Raw genomic sequence first — 24,170 nt, 5'->3', positions numbered from 1 at the left:
CAACAATGTTCATTGCAGCACTATTCACCATAGCAAAGATATGGAACCAACCTAGATGTCCCTCAGTTGATTAGTGGATCAACAAGTTGTGGTATTTGTACACAATGGAATTCTATGCTGCTTTCAGGAAAAACAACATCGTCCCATTTGTTAGGAAATGGAAAGACTTAGAAAAAATCATACTAAGTGAAGTAAGCCAGACTCAAAGGAACTTGGGCTCAATGGTTTCCCTCATTCATCATAATCAGTAGAAACCTTGGGCTCTACTTGCAGTGATCTGCAATAGAGCAAAACCTTGATACATAACGCCATACAGTTTGAAGCTAATTGAAAGGACCTCCAGGATATTGACACAAAAGACATATAACGAATGATTGTTGTCCTTAATGTACTATGTTATCTCTCATCTCCTTTGTTGTCCCTTGGGTATCTCATATGGTTTCAGTATCTTACTTTGTTATCTGATATATTGAATTTATTTGTATTTGGTTATTGAAATTTGATAGGGAAGTGGGAAAACGAAGATGGGGGGTGGAGTCGGGAGTAGGATAACCGGTACCAAGACATGTGAAAGGGTATCAATGTATGTGAATTAATGCACCTTCTATCTGGCAAATATCATGTAACCCTTTTATTAATTACAATAAAAAGTATTTTTAAAAATTATAGTATGATCGTACCTAAGGCATATGCAATAAAAGTTTGATATTAAATGCAAAAAGAAAGATTGCTATTCCTGCTTTTTTGAATAGTATATTGGAATGGAAAATTATTTTCCATTCCTTCACTTGAAGTTCCTTTCGGTCTTTGGAGCTGAGGTGGGTCTCTTGTAGACAGCATGTTGATGGGTCTTATTTTTTAAGTAAATTGGCTGTTCTTTGTCTTTTGATTGGATTGCTCAGGCTATTTAAATTTAGGGTACTTAGGAAGAAGTGGTAAGTGTCCAGCTCTGTGTTTTATCTTCCATTCCTGATATTCTATTTTCCATTTTATTTCAACTTACTTATTATTTACATTGTATTTTCTATCTTCCTTTTTGAAATGATACCATTAAGGGAACTGAATATGATTCTCCTCTATTTTCCCATCTATACATTTTGGGATTCATGCACCCTGTTTATGAGATAATGAGCTTTATACAATGTTGCAACAGTTTCCTATTGAGTTCCAACCCTACAAATGTATTTTTACATGACTGGCACTTGTTCTTCAATAGAATGTGTTCCTCTTTCAAATCAGGAATGCAGGAAGAAAAGGATGGAAGGAGGAAAGAAAATAAGAGAGGAAGGAAGAAAGGAAGGAAGGAAGGAAAAAAGGAACGAAGGAAGGAAAAGAAGGAAAGAATATCAACCTATAGGAAATTTCATTGCTTATCTTCATCATCTGACAAACTAAGTACACTTCTGTAGCTACTCCTGTGAAGAAATTTGAGGTGACCAATTGTTTTCTTTCAAGGGATATGCTTCAGGAAGTGAGCTATGGATTGGTAGTTCCTGAATAGAAGGTGATAAAATCAAAGTACATATAAAATGACAAGCAATGTCTCTTAAAAATTGTGAGTTGGCAGTGGGGGGGAGGGTAAAGGGTACAAAGACATATGAAAGGGTATCAATGTATGTGAATTAATGCACCTTCTATCTGGCAAATATCATGTAACCCTTTTATTAATTACAATAAAATATATAAAAAATTGTGTTTTGGGGGTGGGGATACCTATGTACTTGCAATTCTAGTTCAATGAAAAAATCAAAGAATATTGTGAAAAATTCAAGTCATGAATTTGGTATTAGCAATTGTTCATTGATTTTAGCACAACATGGTGAAGAGTGGAAGGCTGGGTAGTTACAGACCTGTCCATTGAATTGGAAGAGTCAATTACTGGCTCTTTGACTTAATTGGTGTAAAAGCAAGAATCAGGATTGTGACATGTAGGGTCCTTGGAGAAGGCTGTGCACTGAAAATTGGCTCCTAGTTTTGGTGTGAACAGAGGAGGATCAGGATATCTCAGGCAGAGCTTATTTGTAGCTAGTTCTCCAAGTGATACATTAACATCAAGTGCAGAGCCTGCTTCAAAGTTATTGCTGGTGGGGTAGGTGTCTGAGTTTGAGTGGGTAATAGGCTTAAGAACACTTGCTTCTTCCTCAACAATAGACATAGTCGGCCTGGATCTTTCCTTGACTATATTGTGACAAGTAAACATTAAATGTATAGATGGACAGCCAGATATCTGCCATGGCCTCATTGGACATCTGGCCATAAAAACTTTTTTTGTGAATTCACAAATGATTTTCTAATAAGAAGGAACAAATGGAAAATAACCTCTCTTCTCAGATAAGTTCTTGTAGAGTGAGCTTGACTCTCATCTTCCTTTACTTGAAGCCCAGCACCTCAAACCAGAAAGGTCCTTCCATCTTCTTTTTCCCTTCATGAAATGTCTGAGCACTTTCAGCAAAGTCTCCTTGACACAGGGCTCTGTAGCTTTCTCCACAAGGGTGGATTTGAAGCATCTCTGTGGGAAGTCATTCTGATGGATTTTGATTCACCAGATTGTTCAGGTGCTAATGTGTGTTCTGAGTGACCAGATGCCTGTGCCTCATATAATGCTACATAAAACCATGGTGCCAGGTTCCAAGAATGCAATGACTGAAGAGAATGTTTACAATGAAAGAACAGTGTAGAAGTGTAAAAATTGACTAGAGGACTCATGGCTAGTTCCTAGGTGTGAGTTACATAGGGATGCCCCTATCATGATGGTGCTGCCTGGGTCTTAGCAAAAGTTGCTGCTGAACACATGGTCCCAGCTGCATTTTTATCTACAGATGTATCATCCCATGGAACAGCCACACATATACAGAAAACATTTTCCAGGTAGGCCTTGAGTTCATATAGCAGAGATTCTTGTCCAGGAACAAAGGTATGGTATTTACTCTGCCCAGGTACCTGGCCAGGTATTTGACTCAGTAAATGTCCCAGTTAGTTGGCCATGACTTGTAGGTGGTTGGCCTGCCTTGAACTCCAAGCATGCCATTTGTGTACTCAGAGTGATTATGCTACATTCCAGGTACTTAGGAATATGGTCAGCATGCTCTTCATGTTCTTGCCCATGAGAGAGCACTGTGAAAGGTAATTCAGTGTCACGTGGATGTGGAATTTCAGCCTTCCAGCCAGGAATGTGTGGGCACAATTGCAGAATGGAAACTCATAGGACTAAAGTTAGTGTGGGTCTTTGGATGCTAGCAAAGCTCCACAGGACATTGGAACCTGGCATCAAGGTGTTCTGTACTAATAAATGAGGCACAGGCAGATGGACTCTCAGAACATGCATTAGCTCCAGAAATCCTTGGAGACAGAAATCCCTTACCATCATTGATTCTAAAATGCTTCAAATGCAACGCTTTGCAGAATATTCCAGAGCCCTATATCAAGAAGGTCTTTCTGAATGTGATGAGCAAACTGAATAAGGGAAAATGGAAGATGGATGGATTGCTCTTGCTTGATCTATTGATTCTAATGAGATAGGAATGAGGTGTTATGTCATCTGTTCCCTCTGGCAGTTTATGAAAGGATTAAAAATTGAAGTGTTCTAAGGTCTGAAAAACACTGTGGACATGACAGATGCATTGTAGCTATGAATTCAATGTCTTTCTTGAACATGAAAAGAGCTAAAGAAAAGGAAAATAGGGAAGAAACTGAAAAATACCAGAAAAATAAAAGGAAGAAAAGGAATAGAAAGATCAGCAAGAAAAGTAAAGTTTTCCGAATCCTAATCACTTAATAACCATCATAATCCAAAGCAATCACCAGAAATGTATTGTTGATAGTTATATATGATTATGTCAAATACACAAACTTCAAAATAGTTAACTGTTATAAACTTAGAAATCTGCTGCCCGCCTCCCCCACAAAAAAATAATAAACTGAAGAATACCCTTTTCTTTCTTCTTTTTTTTGCTTTTTTTATATTCTACCCCTTTTCATTTGCATTTTTCTTTTTTTCATGAAAGTGTATTACTATTTTAACAAAAAGCAAAATAAGATAAAAGCTTGCAGATTTATTTAATGCAAGTTTCAAGTGGCATGGGAATTAAGACCTGGAATTAAACCTGAGCAATTTTTATAGTACATTTGCTGGAGGATTAAGAGTTCTGGAGAAAGGTGACAGGATAAAGGTAAAAAAGCAAGGTCTGTTTGTTTGTATGTCTCTTTGTGTTCTCTCATCTTCAGAAATAAAGATACTGCTTTCTAGAAATGAAGGGAAGGCTGGAGTGTCTTTTGGCTCATCTAAAGAAGAGGCCAAGGAATAATTCCTGAGATTTGAACTACTTGAGCCTGGAGGGGTTAAGAAAGGATGGACAGATTTTACTTATGTTATTTTCTCAAGTCCTTTCGGCTCAATATTTTTAGATGCAAGCTGCAGTATTTGGGAATTACATTTTCTACATTCTAGTAGTACAAAGCAAGTCTATCACTAAATAGTATTGTAGCTTTCATTTTTGATAATAATAAGCAACTTGTATTTAGCTTCAACTTTAACCAACCAACATTTCATAGAGTTCACAGTGATAATCTATGAAAGATTTCCCTTTGATGCAGTTTTATTCAACCAATGTACTCCTCCTGATGTTAGTCTTCCCCATCAGGCTGTATTTCTAGGCAAGGCATAACACAAGCATCAGTTCAATGCCCTGTCCTGTATAGTATTCAATATGTCTTCCATTTGTATTAGTTCCCCAAAATTGTTATAACAAGTTATCACTGGTTTGGTGGTTGAAACAGAAACTTACTTTAATTATTATACTATTTATATATTCATTTTGTATAATGATCTTATGTGTTATATTAAAATTCATCCTATTTCATATGCCATGCATATTCCTCATGAACAAAGTATGATTTTTTGCTTGATGTCATATCATGTAATTATGAAATTCTTCTGAATGAAATTTAATTTTCCTCTTTTTTTGTAAAAAATACGTCATGAGAACAGAAAAGTACCATTTTTGTACTGAAACTCTAGTTAATGTAGGTATATACCTAAACCCCAGCACATTCATTTCAAATGGTTTTCTATGTCTGTGCCATTGAACTGGTATTTCAACTTGAAAGAGGAAAATCTCTATCCTGTTGGTCTTCACAGTAGCTCCACTTTTACCTGTAAAATTCTCATTGCTTTTTTTTCTATATTAACGTTGATTTTTACATCACATTTTAAATGACAGGCTTACAAATGAGTGTTCAAGAAGGGAATCTCTATTTACAATCACTGAGACCTAGTATGTAGAACTTAATCAAAATTAGGCTAAGAGTTTGTATGTCATAGATATTAATTTTAGGAAATAAAACATTGTCTATAGAGTCATAGGTTTTTATATCTTTATAGTTATGATTATATTTCCATTACCATGTCCATAGCATTGGGTATGCAGATATTGAGTCCTCACTCTTGTACTCTTTGGGTTTAATAGCCACATATAAAGGATACCATGCACCTTTTGTTCCTTAGGTCTAGACTTGTCTCACTCAACATGATTCACTCTAGATACATTCACTTCCCAGCAAATGCCATTATTTTATCTTGTCTGTTGGCTATGTAGAATTCCATTGTGTGTGTGTGTGTGTGTGTGTGTGTGTGTGTGTGTATATATATATATATATATATATATATATATATCACATTTTCTGTATCCATTCATCTGCAATAGGGCATCTGGATTGTTTCCATTGCCTGGCTATTGTGAATAGTGCAGAGATGAACACTGCTTTCCAGTGTGGCTAAATTGGTTTGCATTCCCACAAGCAGTGTAGTAGGGTTTCTTTTTCTCCACAACCCAACCAGCAACTGTCATTGTCTGAATTCAAAATCTTGGCCATTCTTGTTGGGTTAAGGTGGTATCTTAGGGTTGTTTTTATTTCCATTTCCTTTATGAGCATAGATGATGAACATTTCTTCATATGCTTTTCTGCCATCTTAATCTCTTCTTCTGATAAGTCTCGCTTTAGTTCCCTTACCCATTTAGTGAATGGTTTATTGGGATTGGGGGGAATTAATTTCTTCAGTTCCCTGTAGATATTGCATATTAAGCATTTGTCAGATGTCTTATTGGTGAGTATCTTTTCCCAGTTGGTTGGCTGTCTCTACTTTTGGGACTATGTTTTTATCTGTACAGAAACTTTTTTATTTTTAGGTAGTCCTATTTATCGAGCCTCTCTCCTATCTGTTGTGACCCTGGGATTCTGTTCAGGAATCTTTTGCCTGTGCCTATGAGTTCCAGTGTCTCTCCTACTTTATCATGTAGCAGTTTCATGGTTTCCGGTCTGACGTTGAGGTCTTTCATCCACTTTGAATTAATGCTTGTGCAGGGCGAAAGGCTATGGTCAATTTTTAGTTTATTGCATGTGGCTCCCCAGTTTTGCCAGCACCAATACTTGAATAGACTGTATTTGCTCCACTGTATATCTTTGGCTCCTTTGTCAAATACAAGTTGCCTATTGGTATGGGGTTCTATTTCTGGGTCTTCTATTCTGTTCCACTGATCTTCTGGTCTGTTTTTCTGACAATACCATGTGTTTTTTATTATGGCTCTATAGTAGAGTTTGAAGTCTGGTATTGTAATACCACCAGCATTGCTCTTTTTACCTAGAATTGTTTTGGCTATTCTAGGTCTTTTCTTGTTCCATATGTATCCTTGGATTATATCTTCAATTTCCATAAAGAATGTCTTTGGGATTTTGATGGGGATTGCATTGAATTTGTATATCAATTTTGACAGTATAGCCATTTTTACTATGTTGGTTCTTCCTAGCCATAAGCATGGAATGTCTTCCATTTCCTAGTGTCCTCTTTGATTTCTTTCGTTAGGCTTTTGTGGTTTTCATTGAATAATTCCTTTACATCTTTGGTTAGGTATATTCCTAAGTATTTTATTTTTGGGGGGACTATTGCGAATGGGATCATTTTCTTTATTTGGCCTTCTGTTTGTGTATTGTTGGTGTACAAGAAGGCTACTGACTTCTGAAGTTTAATTTTGTATCCTGCTACTTTGCTAAAGTAGTTAATTAATTCTAGAAGTTTGGAAGTAGAGTTTGTTGAGGCACACAAGTAGAGGATCATGTCATCTGCGAATATGGATAGTTTAATTTCTTCTTTTCCTATGTGGATCCCTTTGATGTCCTTTTCTTGCCTTATTGCTCTGGGTCAGAGTTCCAGCACTATATTAAAGATAAGTGGAGAGAGTGGGCATCCATGTCTAGTTCCTGATTTTAAGGTGAATGGTTCCAGTCTTTCACCCTTTAATAAAATACTGGCTGTAGGTTTTTCATATATGGCTTTAACTCTTTTGAGGAATTTACCTCTTATTCCTATTTTTTCTAGTGCTTTCAGCATGAATGGATGTTGTATTTTGTCAAATGCCTTCTCCGCATCCAGATAAATTATCATATAATTTTTATCCTGAGCTCTATTGATGTGATGTATTACATTGATTGATTTGCAAATGTTAAACCAGCCTTGCATCTGTGGGATGAAACCTATTGATTGTAGTGTATGATTTTTAAAATTTCTTTCTGGATTCTGTTGGCTAATATTTTATTGAGGAGTTTTGCATCTGTGTTCATTAGAGAGATAGGTCTGTAGTTTTCTTTTTTTGTTGGGTCTTTCCCTGGTTTGGGGATGAGAGTAATATTAGCTTCATAAAATGGGTTTGGTATTGCTCCTTCTGTTTCTATTTCTCGGAAGAGTTTCAAGAGTATAGGTGTTACTTCATCTTTAAACGTCTTGTAGAATTCTATAGTGAAACCGTCTGGACCTGGACTCGTTTTGGTTGACATTTCCCTGATTGCTTCCACAATTTCCTTGTAAGAGTTTGGTTCATTCAATTTGTTAACCTCATCGTTGTTCAGCATGGGGAGCCTATATTTATTTAAGAAATCATCCATTTCTACTAGATTTTCTTGTTTCTTTGAATATAGGCCCTAGTAGTACTTACTCATTATGGACTGAATTTCTTGGGAATCAGTTGTGATTGTTCCCGTGTGGGTCTCTAATCTTGTTTATTAGAGTCTCCCCTCTCTTTTTTTGATTAATCTTGCCAGGGGTTGTCTATTTTGTTGACTCTTTCAAAGAACCAACTTCTTGATTTATCAATTTTTTGTATACTAGAACTTATTTCAATCTCTGATATTTCTGATTCTATTTTCCTTATTTCTGTCCTTCTAGTTTTAAAATTCAGTTTTTCTTGCTCCTCTAGATGTTTCCGGTTTTTTAAGGTTATTTACATGCTCTTCTTATGTCTTTTTAATATGCACTCCTAGTGCGATAAATTTGCCTCTTAGAATTTACCTTCGTTGTGTCCCATAAGTTCCTTTGTGATGTTTCTTGATTGTCATTACATTCAAGGAAGTTTTTAATTTCTTTTCTGATTTGATCTGTTACCCAGGAGTTATTCAGAAGTGTGTTGTTCATTTTCCAAGTGATTGAATGTTTTTTGACTTTGACTGCATTGTTCAGAATTAGTCTGACTCCATTGTAGTCTGATAGAATGCATGGGATTATATCAGTCCTTTTGTATCTGGTTAAGTTTTCTGTATGAACTATTATATGATCAATTTTGGAGTGTGTTCCATGTGCTGCTGAGAAAAATGTAAAAAGTTTCACAGTTGGATGAAAGACTCTGTGTATATCTGGTAAGCCCAGATGGGCTATTGTGTCATTTAAGTTGATGGTGTCTTTGCTTAACTTTTGTTGAGTTGACCTGTCATTTGTTGAGAGTGTATTGAGGTCTCCCACTATGATTGCGTTTGAGTCTATCTTGTTCTGTAATTCTAAGAGAGTTTGTTTGATGAATTTGGATGCTCCCATGTTGGGGGAGTAAATGTTTATAACTGTAATATTATGGGCATGGATTGTACCCTTTACTAATATGTAATGGCTGTCTCTATCTTTATGTACTGATTATACTGAGAAATTTTGTCGGAGATTAAGAATGCTACTCCTGGCTTTTTGCATGGTGCATTGGAGTGGAAAATTTGTTTCCATCCTTTCACTTTGAATTTGTTTCTGTCTTTTGTGGTGAGGTGAGTCTCTTGGAGGCAACATATGGATGGATGGTGTTTCTTAATCCAGTATGCTGCTCTGTGTCTTTTGATTGGATTATGGAGAAGTGTCCATTGTCATTAATTATTTTTACTTCTAAGTTTCTTTCTCTTTCTTTTCCCCCCTTCTGTGTTTAGTGAATTATAGATATTTGCTTCTTGGTGGGGGTTCTTGATGTTCTACAATTTGTTCTCGATTAATTAATATGTTTTGTAATGCTTGCTTAGTGTGCATGTGTTCATAAAGCTTCTCTTTGGATTGAAATATTCTTGTTTCTCCCTCAAATGTAAATGCTAGTTTTGCTGGATATATCAGTCTGGTTTGGCAGTTGTTAGTCTTCAGGACATCAATGATATTTTTCCAAGCTTTTCTTACATTTAGGGTTTGCATGGAGAGATCTGCTGTGATTTGAATTTTTTCCCTTTGCAGTATAGCTCTTTCTCTGTTTTTGCAGCATTTAAGATCAATTCCTTGGTATTCGGGTCTAGTGTCTTTACTATGATATGTCTAGATGAGTTCCTTTTAGGATCTTGCCTGTTTGGAGTCCTGAAACCTTCAATAATGTGAGTATTTTCCCTGTTGAGGTTGGGGAAGTTCTCTGCTATGATTTTGGTGAATAAGGGTTGCATTCCTTTGTCCTGAAATCCAGCCCCCTCATCAATCCCTATTATATGAAGATTAGACTTCTTTGCTGCATCTGCCAGGTGCTGGAGTTCTCTCTGGGGGATTCTGACTAATCTTTCCAGGCTAATGATTCTCTGTTCCCGTTCTTGTGTTTTATCTTCCGTTCCAGATGTTCTATTCTCCATCTCAGTCAATCTGTGGCTTAATGTCTCCATTTTTGCTTGAAGTTTGGACACTGAACTGATCAGGTCTGCTGAGAGGGTATTGAACTTTTCTTCCACTTCTCTTTTGAATTCAAAGAGTTCCTTGGAAATATTTTGATTTTTTTTCAGCCTTCATTTCCAAAATCATGTCCTTGATTTGAGTCATATTTCATGTCTCTTCAGGTGTCATTTCTTGGAATGGTGACATCTCTCTCGCTCCTTCACTCTTGTTTCCCATTGGGCTTTGTGTGGGAGTTTGATTATTTATGTACGTTGTAATTCATCTTTGTGCTCCTCTAGGCATCAAGAACTATTGTAGGTTCACTCTGTGGTTGCTTGGTGGCAGTCTTTACTTGGATTGGGACCGGTCATTCTGAGAATCTCTGTATACCTGTGGTTCTCAGCCAAATTGATTTCACTGCTGACTTGATGAGAGTTGGCAGTTTTTGCAGGTGTTTGGCCTGTTCCCAGTGGCTGTGTGCTGCTGCACAACTAGCTCTCAGCCCAACCAGTGGCCTAACAGTAGACCGTGGATGGGTCTGCATGCTTCAGTCTCACCGTGCTGGGAGGTTGCTTGGTTTTCCTGTGCTGTTTCCAAGGGCAGGCACCTGGCCAAGGGTCTGGAGTTTGGGGGGTTCCAGGAGCTCTCAGCTGGATCAGCTATTCCCAGGGGTGGGGCCCAGCCAAGGACATGGGCTCCAAGGGTGGAGCCGCATCTTTCTGATTCTCAGAATGTGAGCTGGGCTACTGGTCTGCCCTTCAGTTTCTTGCTTTGTTTCCACTGCTTTGGCCAGAGTCTGTGACTGTGTGGGGTCCCTTCATGCTGTCTTTCTGGGGATTCCCAGCTGGAGGGTACCCAGCTCAAGATTTGAGTCAGATAGATGCTGGCTCCTCGACTCCCACACACCCCACTCGCTTTTGGAAGGCAGGGCCTCCGCACCCCCACTCCCCAGATCCAGTGGCCTGGGAGAAAAACCTGTTGGGTGGGTGAGCTGGGACACCTCTGCCCCCTTTGGTGGGGTGCTGGGTCTTAGCGTCAGTCTGCCTGTCAGTCTCCGATCAATCCTGGGAGGGGAACCTAATGGGCGGGTGGTAGCGGGGACACCTCTGCCCTCTTTGGTGGGGTGTTGAGTTTTGGTGCCCACCCGCCTGTCAGTCTCCAGTCAGAGGCCTGGGGGAGGAAGTTGTTGGGAGAGTGGGGGCTGGGACACCTCTAACTCCCTTGGTGGGGTGGTCATTCTTAGCGCCCGTCGCCTGTCAGTTTCCAGTCAATGGCCTGGGGGAGGGGGCTGTTGAGGGAAGGGACAGGATTCTAAATTCCTTGCCCCCCTGCACTTGCCAGTCTTTCTCAGGTGGGGTGGAGGGGTCTGAGTTAAGTTCTATAGCTTGCCACCAACTCTGCTTTCCCGATGGGTTTGGGGACCCGCTGGGCTACCCACTGGGTACTGGCTGGGCTACTCACTCCTCTGCCTTTGGCTGTGGCCTGCTCCACACTGTTAGAGAATCAGTCACTCCCCTCGGATCTGCCTGTGTTCCACGTCTGGCTTCTGCCACTTGCTGGCCCAGTCTATTCTGGTTTCTGTGGTGATCGGGGCTGCCCGGCCCAGCAACCTCTGCTGCAGCTTTCCCCACTTGAAACCAGCGGCCAGGAGTGGGGGAGGCGTCCTTGTGTTTTGAATTTTTTGAGAAAGTTGGATGTAAGCTTTATCTGGATTTCTTTTCCAGTTTGAGTCCTTCTCCATTGCTTCTTGAGTTTGTTGTTGTCAATTTCTTAAGGTAGTTGGCTCATGAGATTCCCTGGTTCTCTGTTTTTGTGGGAGAGAGCTAGGTAGTGTCCCTATTGTCTCAGCATCATCTTCCTCTTTTTCTTAATTTTTATGTGTTCTTATTTATTGCCATTTTACCTATACCTTTTTTTTTACTGTTATGATTCTTTCCTTCCTCTCCCATCCCCTCCACTTTCCTTCTGTCATTGTGGTCATTCCTAGAAACACAGTGACATCACTGGGCACAAACTGGATACAAATGGTATTTATATTGATACAAGTTACCTGCTTTTTAATCTGTTGGATCCCAACCTTAGGATTTCTTTTCTAGGAACTCACAATTGTATGGGTTCTCCCTCCACCTTTTTTCATGTTTTTCTTTTTCTGCTTTTTTGTTTATTTTTACTTTTAAAATGTTTATCATTGAACTCTCCTATAAATACCTTCCTCTTTTCTCTATATATTCTTATTACTCTTCTTAGTTTCATAAGTTTTACCTTATTTTTTTCTAAATTTTGTACTCAACTGTTTTACCTTTTTATCACCTTGGGTCAGTTATCCTTACACTATCCCTTTGCTTCATTACTATATTAATTTTACACTCCTATATTACTCTTTTTCTATCTCTGGTCCTCTGTTCATCCTCAACTTTTATAATTCATAGATCTACAGTGGATGGTTGTTGAGAAATACTGTATATCTCGGTGTTCAATTATACTGTAGGTCCAATCTAAATACCAATCTAAAATTGTGAACATCTATTGTCTGGCAAGCAAAAGAGATCTAGGTTGGTTATATCTTAAAAATTGTAATCTAGTGCAGTATAAATCTTGCCCCCATTTTCAAACGGGCAGAACAAGAAACTCAAGAAAAATGTCAAATAAAGTAATAGTATATCCCATCCAATATAAACAGACAATGGAGCAGTCAATGGCAAAACTAGAGGAGAGTCCTCTAAATGCTATACAAATGCAATTGATAAACATGATTAATGAAAAGTTTGAAAACATACAGAAAGAGATATGGGAGGCAGCCAAATCTAAATGAGATGAAACCATAAACAAGGTCTCCTTTAGGATACCATAATAAATGATTTACAAAGAAAATTAGATGATTTCATAGAATCCACAAACAAAAAGCTGCCTGAACTCTAACAAATGTCCAATGAGAGTAAAACTGCTGTGCTAACCAATCAAAGAGAAATCAAGGAATTTAAAAAGTCCATACATGATCTAAAACAAGAGAAGCAAGGCATCCAAAATGAGCAATTAGAAGGGAGGTGGATGAATAATAAAGGAGAAAGTTTTGTAGCAGATTAGACAATGCAGAAAAATTTACAGGGTTGAAGATAATTTAGTTGTTATAGAGAAAGAAGAGAAAATGAGTTGAACTAAATCTATGAAATTTGAAAGAATACTACAGAAGGATACAATTAGGAAGCATAATTTAAGGCTAATTAGTAATGAGGAGGGCCTTGAGAAAGAGGTCAAGAGAATCAAAAATATACTTCAGGGGATTTTCAAAGGAAACATCACAAATATCCAGAAGGGCATCCAATCCAGACACAAGAGGCTTTTAGAACCCCAAAAAGACCTGACCAGAAAAGAACATCCCACCGTCACATTATAATCCATACAAGATCAATAGAGACCAAAGAAAAGATCCTAAAAGCAGCCAGTGAGAAGAGAACAATCACCTACAAAGAAAAAACAATCACAATAATCACAGATTTCTCAGCAGAGACCATGCAAGCAAGAAGAGCTTGGAAGGATATATGTCATACTCTTAAGACAAATAAGTTTCAACCAAGAATATTATACCCAGCTAAGCTCTCACTGATGACTGAGGGAACAATAGAAACTTTCAATCCCAAGGACAAGTTACAACATTATGTAGGAACCAAACCAGCATTACAAAAAAATTCTCAAAGATGTTCTACACATTGAAAATCAACACAAATGTGATGACAAAGAAATGACACCTAAAAAAATCAAGACGGGTGGGGGATGTGGGGGGGAGGGTACTGGATACCAAGACATGTGAAAGGGTATCAATGTATGTGAATTAATGCACCTTCTATCTGGCAAATATCATGTAACCCTTTTACTAATTGCAATAAAAAAATAAATTAAAAAAAAAGAAATGACACCTAAAAATAATACCAGCTAAGTATCTCAAGAACTATCAAGCAACAGGTCTTAATGACAAGACCTAGTAAATAGTTTTCAATCTTAACTCACAATATCATTGGACTTAACTCTCCAATTAAATGGCATGGACAGTCTAGTTGGATCAAAAACCAAGATCCATCATTCTGCTTTCTTCAAGAGATACATCTTGGCCAAAAAAACCCAAACTTTTTTTGGAAACTGAGAGGTTAGAATAAAAGTTTATCAAGCTATGAACCCCATAAAGGCTGGAGTTGCCATCCACATATCAGATGAAATAGACTTCAAACTAAAATTAGTGAGAAAAGACAAAGATAGTTATTACATACTAATACAGGGATCTCTCCTCCAGGAGGACATAACCATCCTAAATATCTACACACCGAATTCCAGTGAATTTCATTAAGCAAACTTTCTTTCACTAAAACCACACATGGATTGAAACACAGTGATTTTTGGTGGCTTTAACACACCCTCTCACCTATAGACAGATCAACCAGGCAAAAACTCAACAAACAAACCTCAGAATTAAACTACTATATAGACCAACTAGATCTAACACACATCTGCAAATTATTTCAACCAGCAACATCACAATATATGGTTTTTTCAGCAGCACATAGAACATTTTTGAAAATAGACCAGATTTTATGGCATAAAACAAACCTGGGAACATTCAGAAACACTGAAATTATTGTGGTCTACATTCCTTCAGACCACAAGGGCATCAAATTGGAACTGAACACCAATCTCCATGGATGAAAACCCTGTAACTCATGGAGATTTAACAACACATTGTTGAATCACCAATGGGTCATTGAGGAGATCAGAACAGATATTTAATAGTTTATGAAATTTAACAAAAAGGAGCACACAAAATACCAGCTCCTTTAGAACACAGCAAAGGCAGTACTCAGAGGAAAATTTATAGCTTCAAGTGCCTACATTAACAAATTGGAAAAATTGCAAACAAACAATTTAAGGTCATACCTTAAGATCCAGGAAAAAGAGCAACAAACCAACCCTAATCCCAGTACAAGGAAGCAAATTATTAAAATCAATCAGAAGTAAATGAATTGGAGTCCAATAAAAACTATAGAAAGAATCAACAAAACAAGGAGTTGATTCTTGGAAAAGAGTAACAAAATTGAAAAAATGAAGCAAATCTTACCAAAAAAAAACAGGGGAGCACACCCAAATAAACAAAATCAGGGATGAGATTGGTAATGTGCTGACAGAAATTACCAAGATCCAGAGCATCATGAGGGAATGCTTTTCAAACCTTTATGCCAACAAATTTGAGAATCTAGAATAAATGGATGAATTTCTAACCATTATTAACATACCCACATTGAACCAAGAAGACCTATTCGAAATAAACATCTATTACAAGCACTGAAATAGAAATGGCAATAAGAGACCTTCCATCCAAGAAAAGCCCAGGGCCAGATGGATTCACAGCTGAATTCTATAAGGTTTTTCAAAGCAAAGCTCACAGAAACACTCCTCAGACTCTTCAACAAATTTGAAAACAAAGGCCCTTTGCCAAACTCATGTTATAAAGCCACTATACCCTTATCCCCAAACCAGACAGATTCATCAAAGAAAGAGAACTATAGACCCATTTTTTGATGAATATTGATGCAAAACTTCTCAACAAATTACTAGTTAACCATCTTCAACAGTTCATCAAAAAATTATACATTATGATCAAACAGGATTCATCACAGGGATGCAAAGCTGGTTCAACATACACAAGCAAATTAATATAATTCAACACATCAACAGGAGCAAGGACAATTGCATGATTGTCTCAATAGATACAGAAAAGGCATTTGACAAGATCAAACACCCCTTTATGCTAAAAGCTCTGGAGAAACTAGGAATCCATGGAACATTCCTCAGTATAATAAAGACTGTGTATCTCAAACCCACAGCTAGCTTTATACTTAATAGCAAAAGGCTAATGTCATTTTCTCTAAAAGCAGGAACAAGACAAGGATGCCCACCCTCTCCACTCCTTTTTAACATAGTATTAGAAGTCCCAGACAGAGCAATAAGGCAAGAAGTAAGCATAAAGGGATTCCAAATAGAGAAAGAGAAAGTGAAACTTTCCCTCTTTGCAGATGATATGATTCTGTATTTAAAGAAGCCCATAGACTTCACTCCTAAGCTCCTTGAGCTGATTCAAAACTTTGGAAAGGTATCTAGGTATAAAATTAGCCCTCAAAAATCAAGTGCCTTCCTCCATGCCAACACTGAGAGGAATGAGGCAACAATCCGGAAAGCAACTCCTTTTGCAATAGCGTCAAAGAAAATAAAGTACCTAGGAATTATCTCAACTAAGAATGAATGTAAAAGACCTTTTTGATGAAAACTTTAAAACTCTGAAAAAGTAAACTGAAGTAGAACTGAGGAAATGGCAAAACCTCCCATGCTCCTGGATTGGAAGAATCAACATCATGAAATGACAATCTTGCCAAGGACTATCTACAAATTCAATGCAATACCCATCAATATCCCAATATCATTATTTAAGGAAATAAAAGAGGCAATCCAAAATTACATATGGAATAATAAAAGACCACACATAGCAAAAATGATTTTTAGCAGAAAGAACAGCTCAGGAAGAATTTGAATACAAAACTTTAGACTCTATTACAGAGCTATAATTATCAAAACAGCTTGGTACTGGCACAAGAACAGGCCTGAAGACCAATGGAATAGAACTGAGGACCCAGATATTAAACCACAGACCTATGACCACCTAATCTTTGATAAGGGAGCCACAAAAATAGAATGGAAGAAAGACAGTCTCTTCAGCAAGTGGTGCTGGCAAGTGGTGCTGGATAAGCACCTGCAGAAAACTAAAGTTGGATCCTTCTTTGTCACCCTGTACCAGAATTAACTCCAAATGGATCAAAGACCTCAAGGTAAAAGCTGACACACTGAAAACTTTACAAAAAGGAATAGGAGATACACTAGGCCTCCTTGGCACAGGTCGAAACTTTCTCAATAAGAACCAAGAAAAACAACAATCAGAGAAAGGCTGGATAAGTGGAACTGCATTCGACTGCAGAGCTTCTGTATGGCAAAGGATATAGCTAGTAAATTAATTAGGAACCTGTAGAATGGGAGATGATTTTCACTAACCGTACAATGTAAAAAGGACTCATATCTAAAATATATCAACAGCTCCAAAAATTGAATCACTCCAAAACTAATCTCCAAAGTAACAACCATCCCATTAAAAGATGGGCCAAAGACTTAAAGAGAGTCTTCTCTGAAGAAGACACATATAGACACATGAAGAAATGCTTGACATCACTGGCCATAAAAGAAATGAAAATCAAAACAACTTTAAGATTCCATGTCACTCCAGTTAGAATGGCCATGATCAAGAAATCTAGTAACAACAGATGCTGGAGGGGATACGGCCAGGAGCAAAACTCATTGAACCACTATGGAAATCAGTATGGCAGTTCCTCAAAAGATTAAACATAGAGCTCCCCTATGACCCAGAAATCCCACTACTTGGCGTTTACCCAACCATCCAGAAACAAGGCCATTCTAAATCCACTAGCACAATGATGTTCATTACAGAACTATTTACTGTAGCAAAGATATGGAACCAACCCAGATGTCCTCAGTTGGTAAATGGATCAAGAAGATGTAGAATTTATACACAATGGAATTCTATGCTGCTGTCAAAAAGAATGACCCCATTCATAAGGAAATGGAAAGACTTAGAAAAAATCATATTAAGTGAAGTAAACCAGACTCAAAGGAACATAGGTTCAATGGTTTCCCTCATTTGTCATAAACAATAGAAACCTTGTGCTTTTCCTAGCCGAGATTTACAAAGGACAAAACCTAGATTCTAAGGCCATAAAGAATGACGCTAAATGAAATGACCAAAAGCCATATAGTGAGTGATTGTTGTCCTTAATGTAATATGTTATCTCTCATTTCTTTTGCTGTCCCTTGGTTATCTCATATTGTTACAGTATTTCACCTGGTTATCTGATATATTTTATATATGCATATTTGTTTATTTGTAGTCAGATAGTAATGGGAGGAAAACAAGATGAGGGGTGGGATGGTGGGGAGGGAAATGGGGATCAAGACATGGGAAAGGGTATCAATGTATGTGAAGTTATGTACCTTCTATCTAGTGAATATAATGTAACCCTTCTATAAATTACAATAAAAACATATGAGAAAAAAAATTTGGCAACCCTACCACACATACATACACACACACTCCCACATACATACAAGTACTCACAAACACACACACAGATATGCTGTCACAGTGGCTCAAACTTGTAACCTAGCTACTCAGGTGGCTGAACTCCCAGGACCAAGGTTCACAGGCAGACCAGGCACTAAAGGACCTGAGACTCGTATTGCCAATCTAGATAACAGGAAGTGGGGCTTAGCTCAAGGGTAGTCTTGAGCTGAAGATCACAGGGACAGTGCACAGGCCCAATTCAAGCCTTATGACCCACCAAAAAAACTGTTACTATGATCCACAGTAGCAAAAATACACATTGGTAAGAATGGCAGTACATCCTGGGTTGTTAGGTTCTTTTTATTACCTCATATCTGCTGGTGGTTTACACAAAGAGGAAACTTTCCACTCTTTGGAAAAGACAAGCTCTATTCAAGGTCTTGTCAGAAAATATTAGTGACAAGAAGGTGGTCAATACCTTAAATATACTGTTCCCAAAATCTATGAAGGAGAATTTTGGAAAATGTGATTCTTCCTATTGAACCACAAATGGAGGTAGGATCTTTTCAATGTAATCCTGAGAAAGAAAACCATGAGACTCCTAACAAATTGTTTGAGGAGCTTCTGAGTCCTCTTCAAAACAAACATTACAGGTGCACCAAAGACATAGGATTAAGAAATCTAAAAATATTTTGTAGTTTGATTTGGCAGTTAGAGGAACCAAAATGGTAAAGTATGTATTTGTGGGTTTTTATATGCTTACGATTTGTGCTGTGTAGGGGTGGGAGAGGGAATGGAACTCTGTTCTTAGGACTGTCATGTTGCAATTTGCTTTCAGCTCAATCGTTTGATACTCAAATCTCAGAATTCTTTCTAGAATTATATTCATTAGCAACAACCACTACTCAGCCCCTACCATATTAGATCAACTTGTCTAATAGAGTAATACATTATTTTTCAGAGCAAGTACCATTTAGGTGAAAATATATTTGCATGGTTGCACTTCATTTGGACACTGGCATGCATTGTATATTGGTCATTATTGCATAGAGTTCATGAATCTTTCTGTTAATAGGTGGAAAAGAAAGGGGAATTAAACACAATTACCCCAATGGTCTCATTTTGAAATGTTTTAATTCTTCATATCTAAGGATTAATACAAAAATGGCTGAAGATGTAATGCCCAGATTAAGGTATCCCCAGGGGCCACTAGGAGACTACCACTGATGCAAAGAGCATCTTTATTACAAGGAAATAAAGGGTCTTTATTGCAGGGCAAGCTCAAGGCTGGACTCACCAACACATCCCAAATTAGTGAAGCCAGCTGAGAGTGTGTCCTGAATGACATGGATAGGATTGTTTTTATTAGCAAGGCTAGAGAGTTCAGTGGAGGACCCATTACAGTATACCTTGGTTGGACAGAACTTGAACAAAGCAATCAGTCATGCCTTGATTGAGTCTGAAGTCTTCTGATACCATTGTTTTATACCCATATTCTCTGTATTCCTGTGGTCATTGCTAGGTGACCTAATATTATGGGATGGCAGAGGATTTTCAGGAAACTGCAATTCATTGGCAGGAAAGCAAAATTTAGGGTTAGGCCTTGTTCTTTGTTTGCAAATTTACAGGCTGTCATGGCAACATGACAACTATGTTGCTTTACAGGAAAGCTAGATGAATTTAAATAGGCCATCCTGGTCTCTCAGAGATAACTTTTACAATAAAATAATGTTTGGAAAGAATCATATTCTTTTTTAATATCTACCTAATTTATACTTACAAATATTGCTTGTAATCACGAGTTTGTTTGTGAAAATACCTGTAGATTTCATCCATGGAGAAAAGTTTTTCACAGATGTCTCGTTTGACTGGAGTTGGTCTTTCTCTGAGGTCATCCAAGAGAGTAAGGATTATATATCATAAATTTAGGCACCTGATTTCATTTTTCAGGTGGTTTTCCATAACCTGATTTCTAGGCTGGATTTAGGCAGTACTCCTCTCATCTACAGCTCCTCAGTAGCAATGATTACAGAGTGCAGAACCTGAGAACAGAACCCCTGAGTAATTGTTTCACATTATGAAAGTCTAATTATCCAATCTTTAGCTCTGGGCATGAATATAGGATTTCTGTAGGTAAAAAAAGAAATACCCTTTCTTATGGATGTTAAAGAGACTAGAAGATTTATTCACTTACTGACTTGAACAATTCTGTGTGAATAAGAATTTCAAATTTTCACCATGGATGAGGCATTCACTCTACATTTTAGTATAACTGGTATGGACATGTTTTGAGTGACTTACATAACAGCTGCTAGGATACGAAAGTCCTCCTGTGATGTCATAGAATGCTTATTATGGTCTAGGTTTGTCTATCTGTGGAGAAGTCTCCTTAAGCTGCGGTGTTTCAAACTCTGCTGTTAGGATGAGTAACTGAGGAAGAAAGATATTGAGATGGAGGAATTATTTTCAAATACACCAGGTACTTCCAACTATGGCTCCTCACATTCAGAGACCTATACCGTACCTTCCTTTTGTGATTGTTCTCTTACTGAGGAAGATGAATTGAGGTCTAAGATTGAGGAAATTGCTTTTCAAGTTTTATCTCAGGAATCCTTTGTTAAAAGACTACTTTCCAGATTTTGTGTCACTGAACAAGATGAACATGATGATTTTATCTCTTTGACTTTTCCCAAAAAACTTTGGAAAATAGTAGAAAGTGACAAATTTAAGTCTGTTTGGTGGAGTGAGGATGGAACTTCTATTTTGATAAATGATGAACTTTTTAAGGAAGAAATATTGGGAAGAAATTATCCTTTCAAAATATTTGAAACTAATAGTATGAAAAGTATAGTTCGACAACTGAATCTTTATGGGTTCAGTAAAATTCAACACCGATTACAACGATCTGCTTCTTTGGTTGACTTTCTTGCTGAAGAAAAAGAAGCATCTACTTTAAACCAGGTAACTAATTACACATTTTCACTTTAGACCTGTTTCCCCTGTCACTACAGTAGAACAAACCAAATTAAAAATAACCCGAAAAATCTAATTGAATAAAATAGTTCAATCTCTTATGAACCAGTCTTAATACTTACAATTAAAAATGCTATTAACTTGTAATCTTGCCTATAAATTCTGAATAATGAAATTTAGATGTTCATTGTTGCTACCAAGACAGAACATGATCTGGCTTGAAGACAATAACATTCTTTTGTTTTCATCTAAATTCACTTTAAGTAATTAAAACTTGTGTATTATCAAACTTTTTTTAATTTAATTTTATTGAAGGGGTGATGGGGGAGGGGTTACAGTTACATACATATGTAAAGTACTGACTACATTTTTTCCTGAATGTTTTCTTTATTTTCCCCTTCCACATTTTCTCCTACTTTCCTTCTCAAACTACTCAGTTTGCAAAGTTTCATTTCCAACACATTATATAGATATCAATGCCGTTTCATTGGTTCATACTTTGTCCTTTTTCTCATCATTTTCGTGTTCCTTTTCTCCTCCCTGATTCAGATATGTGTATATTTATTCATATATAGACACACATACATATGATTTGCAAATCAAAACTAAAGAATTTATCTCACCCCAGTTAGAATAGCCAAGTAAATCTCAAAAAAAGAAAGAAAAAACAAAGATCATTCTAAAAGTGGGAGGACAATGATGTTCATTGAAGTTTAATTTGCCATAGGTAAGATATGGAGCCAAGATATGAATAAGATGCTCCTTAGCAGATCAGTGGAGCAAGAAAATTTGTTATACACAATGAAATTCTATGACATCACCATATTCATAAAGAAATAGAAAAAATAAAAAAAATAAAGTGAACTAAGCCCAACCCATATGACCTTAGAAGATGATGCTAAATGAAATGAACTCCCACATATGGAAACAAGGAGTTTTTCTTTGTAGTTGTTGTTTTTAATGAAGTATGTGAAGTTATTTCTTTTTTCTTTCATATTCTCCCATATGGTTTATCTCATCACTGTATGTGATTTTTGTACCTGGTGTATTATATCTAAGTTTATTGAAATAGGGAAGGAAAGGAGAACAACAAAATGGTGAAACAAAGAACAAAGTGTGAACCAGTGCAACAGTGATACAGAAAATAAGTTGAAAATGAACTTGACAACCTGGATGGGGAAAAAGGAGAGTTGTAGGAAATCATTTCAAGAAGAAATATACTCACTACGTTATAAATGTAACTAACACCTGTACATCAGCTTGACAATAAAATTAATTTAAAAACATGCAAACATTGAAAAGTTTCAAATGTTTATAGACAAATTTATTCTTCATATTTAGAATTTACAGAATATTTGCTTGTAATTGAGAATATTAACAATGATATTAATTATTAATTATTAATAATGTCAATGAAGATGATCATTGTTGCCATCAAGAAGGCATGGGGTTTTTTTTGCCAGTTTTGGGCTTGAGATCAGAGCCTGAGCACTGTCCTTGGGCTTTCACAAGGCCAGTGCTCTACCACTTGAGCCTCAGGAGAACTTCAGGCTTTTTTCTATATATGTAGTACTGAGAAATCAAACCTGGGTCTTCACGCATGCTTGTCAAGCACTCAATCACTAGGCCAAACTCCTGGCCAAGAAGGCATGTTTTGACAAGACACCAATACTGAATTGTTTGTTTTTCAGTAAGTGGATTATATGTAATCAAGGCATTATCTGCCTTCTTTATTAATGAAGTAAACTAGTAATCTCTCATTTCAACTAGGTTTCTTATTTAAATATTTCTAAGTAATTTTTTCTTTTGATTTTAGTTGCTGTGCTACCATAATCCCAATTTTAAACAAGGATGTCCACATCTGTTAGCAAGAATAAAAAGAAGAGTCAGAATGAAAAATGTTACTCCAGCAGCTGCTTTGTTGTTTTCACATCTGGAGAACCAACAGTACCTTGGAGCAGAGGGTAATGTGAATAACCCTAATTCTCAGTTAGTTGCTGAAACCCATGGAGAAAGTTTCCTTTCAAGTTCAAGAAATTTGAATGCATCTTCCAAAAAGCAGCCTTCTATTAGGCACATGATTGCGAGCTCAGCAGACTTAGCAAGAAATGATATTTCTCTTATATCATCATCAGTTAAACCATCAGAACAAATTACCACACCTCAACATGACAATGTACATCATTTGGCCACTTTTCATATGTTATCAAACAACAGCTATACCCAGGCTAATGGCCACATTTTGAATTTTGTTACAACTTCTACTTGCCAATATTGGGTCATCCCTCCCTTACAAGATAATAATTTTGGAATGATGATGGGACCTGCTGCTATCCAAAGTCGGTATCATCCTGATTCACATCAGCTATTGGCAGCACAAAACCAATGGTTCTCCATTCCTACCATTCCCAATACATTTGCTGCATCAATTTCAAACTCAATTCATCAAACATCATCATATCACCATCATCCATATAATAATTAATCTACCAAGAAATAAGGACATTCGGGAAGAAAAAATTTAAAAGTATGGTCAAATACTTCCAACTATCTTCTGTAAGCAATAAACTGGCATACTAACATAGTGTTTATTTTCCTTATTTAGGAAAAGCACCTATGTATAAATATTGGTTTATTTCAGCAACAGTCTGAAATATGGTCTTCTGCATTCATGTAGTAGAAAATATATCATTGCCCTTCTAAAGAAAGTACACATTTAATTACTTTTAGGCAGAAAAAATGTTAGTAAAGAAAAATTAAAGCAGAAAGTACATGGTAGCCTAAAAATATCAAAGGAAGATTTAAATCAGAAAAGTTAAAAAGGGAATTTAAAATAAAAATGGGGAAAATATATTTTTTTTCTGAATTACGTTTTCTTAGTAAGTTAGCATTTTTGACAATAAATGCATACAAACAGGTTTGTAGTAATGTTTAACAGTCAGAGAACACACTGCATGTTTTTGAAAGTGCAATTCAGCAAATGCCATGTTTATAAGAAAATATATAACATTTTGCTAATTGGGGTGATTTCTTCCAAATGTAGCTTTTGCCCTATGAATAGTGTTATTATTCTTAAGGCACACATAATATTCTATATATGTACCACATTTT

At 36.9% G+C, this 24,170-nt stretch overlaps 1 protein-coding gene across 1 annotated transcript; it reads left to right on the top strand.

Moving 5' to 3' along the window:
- Positions 1–20,453: 20,453 nt before the first annotated feature.
- Positions 20,454–23,627, top strand: LOC150040338 (heat shock transcription factor, Y-linked-like). Its single transcript, XM_090327299.1, has 2 exons — positions 20,454–21,047; positions 22,876–23,627. Exons 1-2 carry the CDS (start codon positions 20,538–20,540, stop codon positions 23,542–23,544), a joined length of 1,179 nt encoding a protein of 392 aa, XP_090183425.1. The 5' UTR covers positions 20,454–20,537; the 3' UTR covers positions 23,545–23,627.
- The last annotated feature ends 543 nt before the right edge of the window (positions 23,628–24,170 follow it).

Source organism: Megascapheus bottae, chromosome Y, assembly GCF_031878675.1.
Source record: "Megascapheus bottae isolate mThoBot1 chromosome Y, mThoBot2.hap1, whole genome shotgun sequence".
Classification (NCBI taxonomy): domain Eukaryota; kingdom Metazoa; phylum Chordata; class Mammalia; order Rodentia; family Geomyidae; genus Megascapheus; species Megascapheus bottae.
This window is presented reverse-complemented; position numbering and strand designations above follow the sequence as displayed.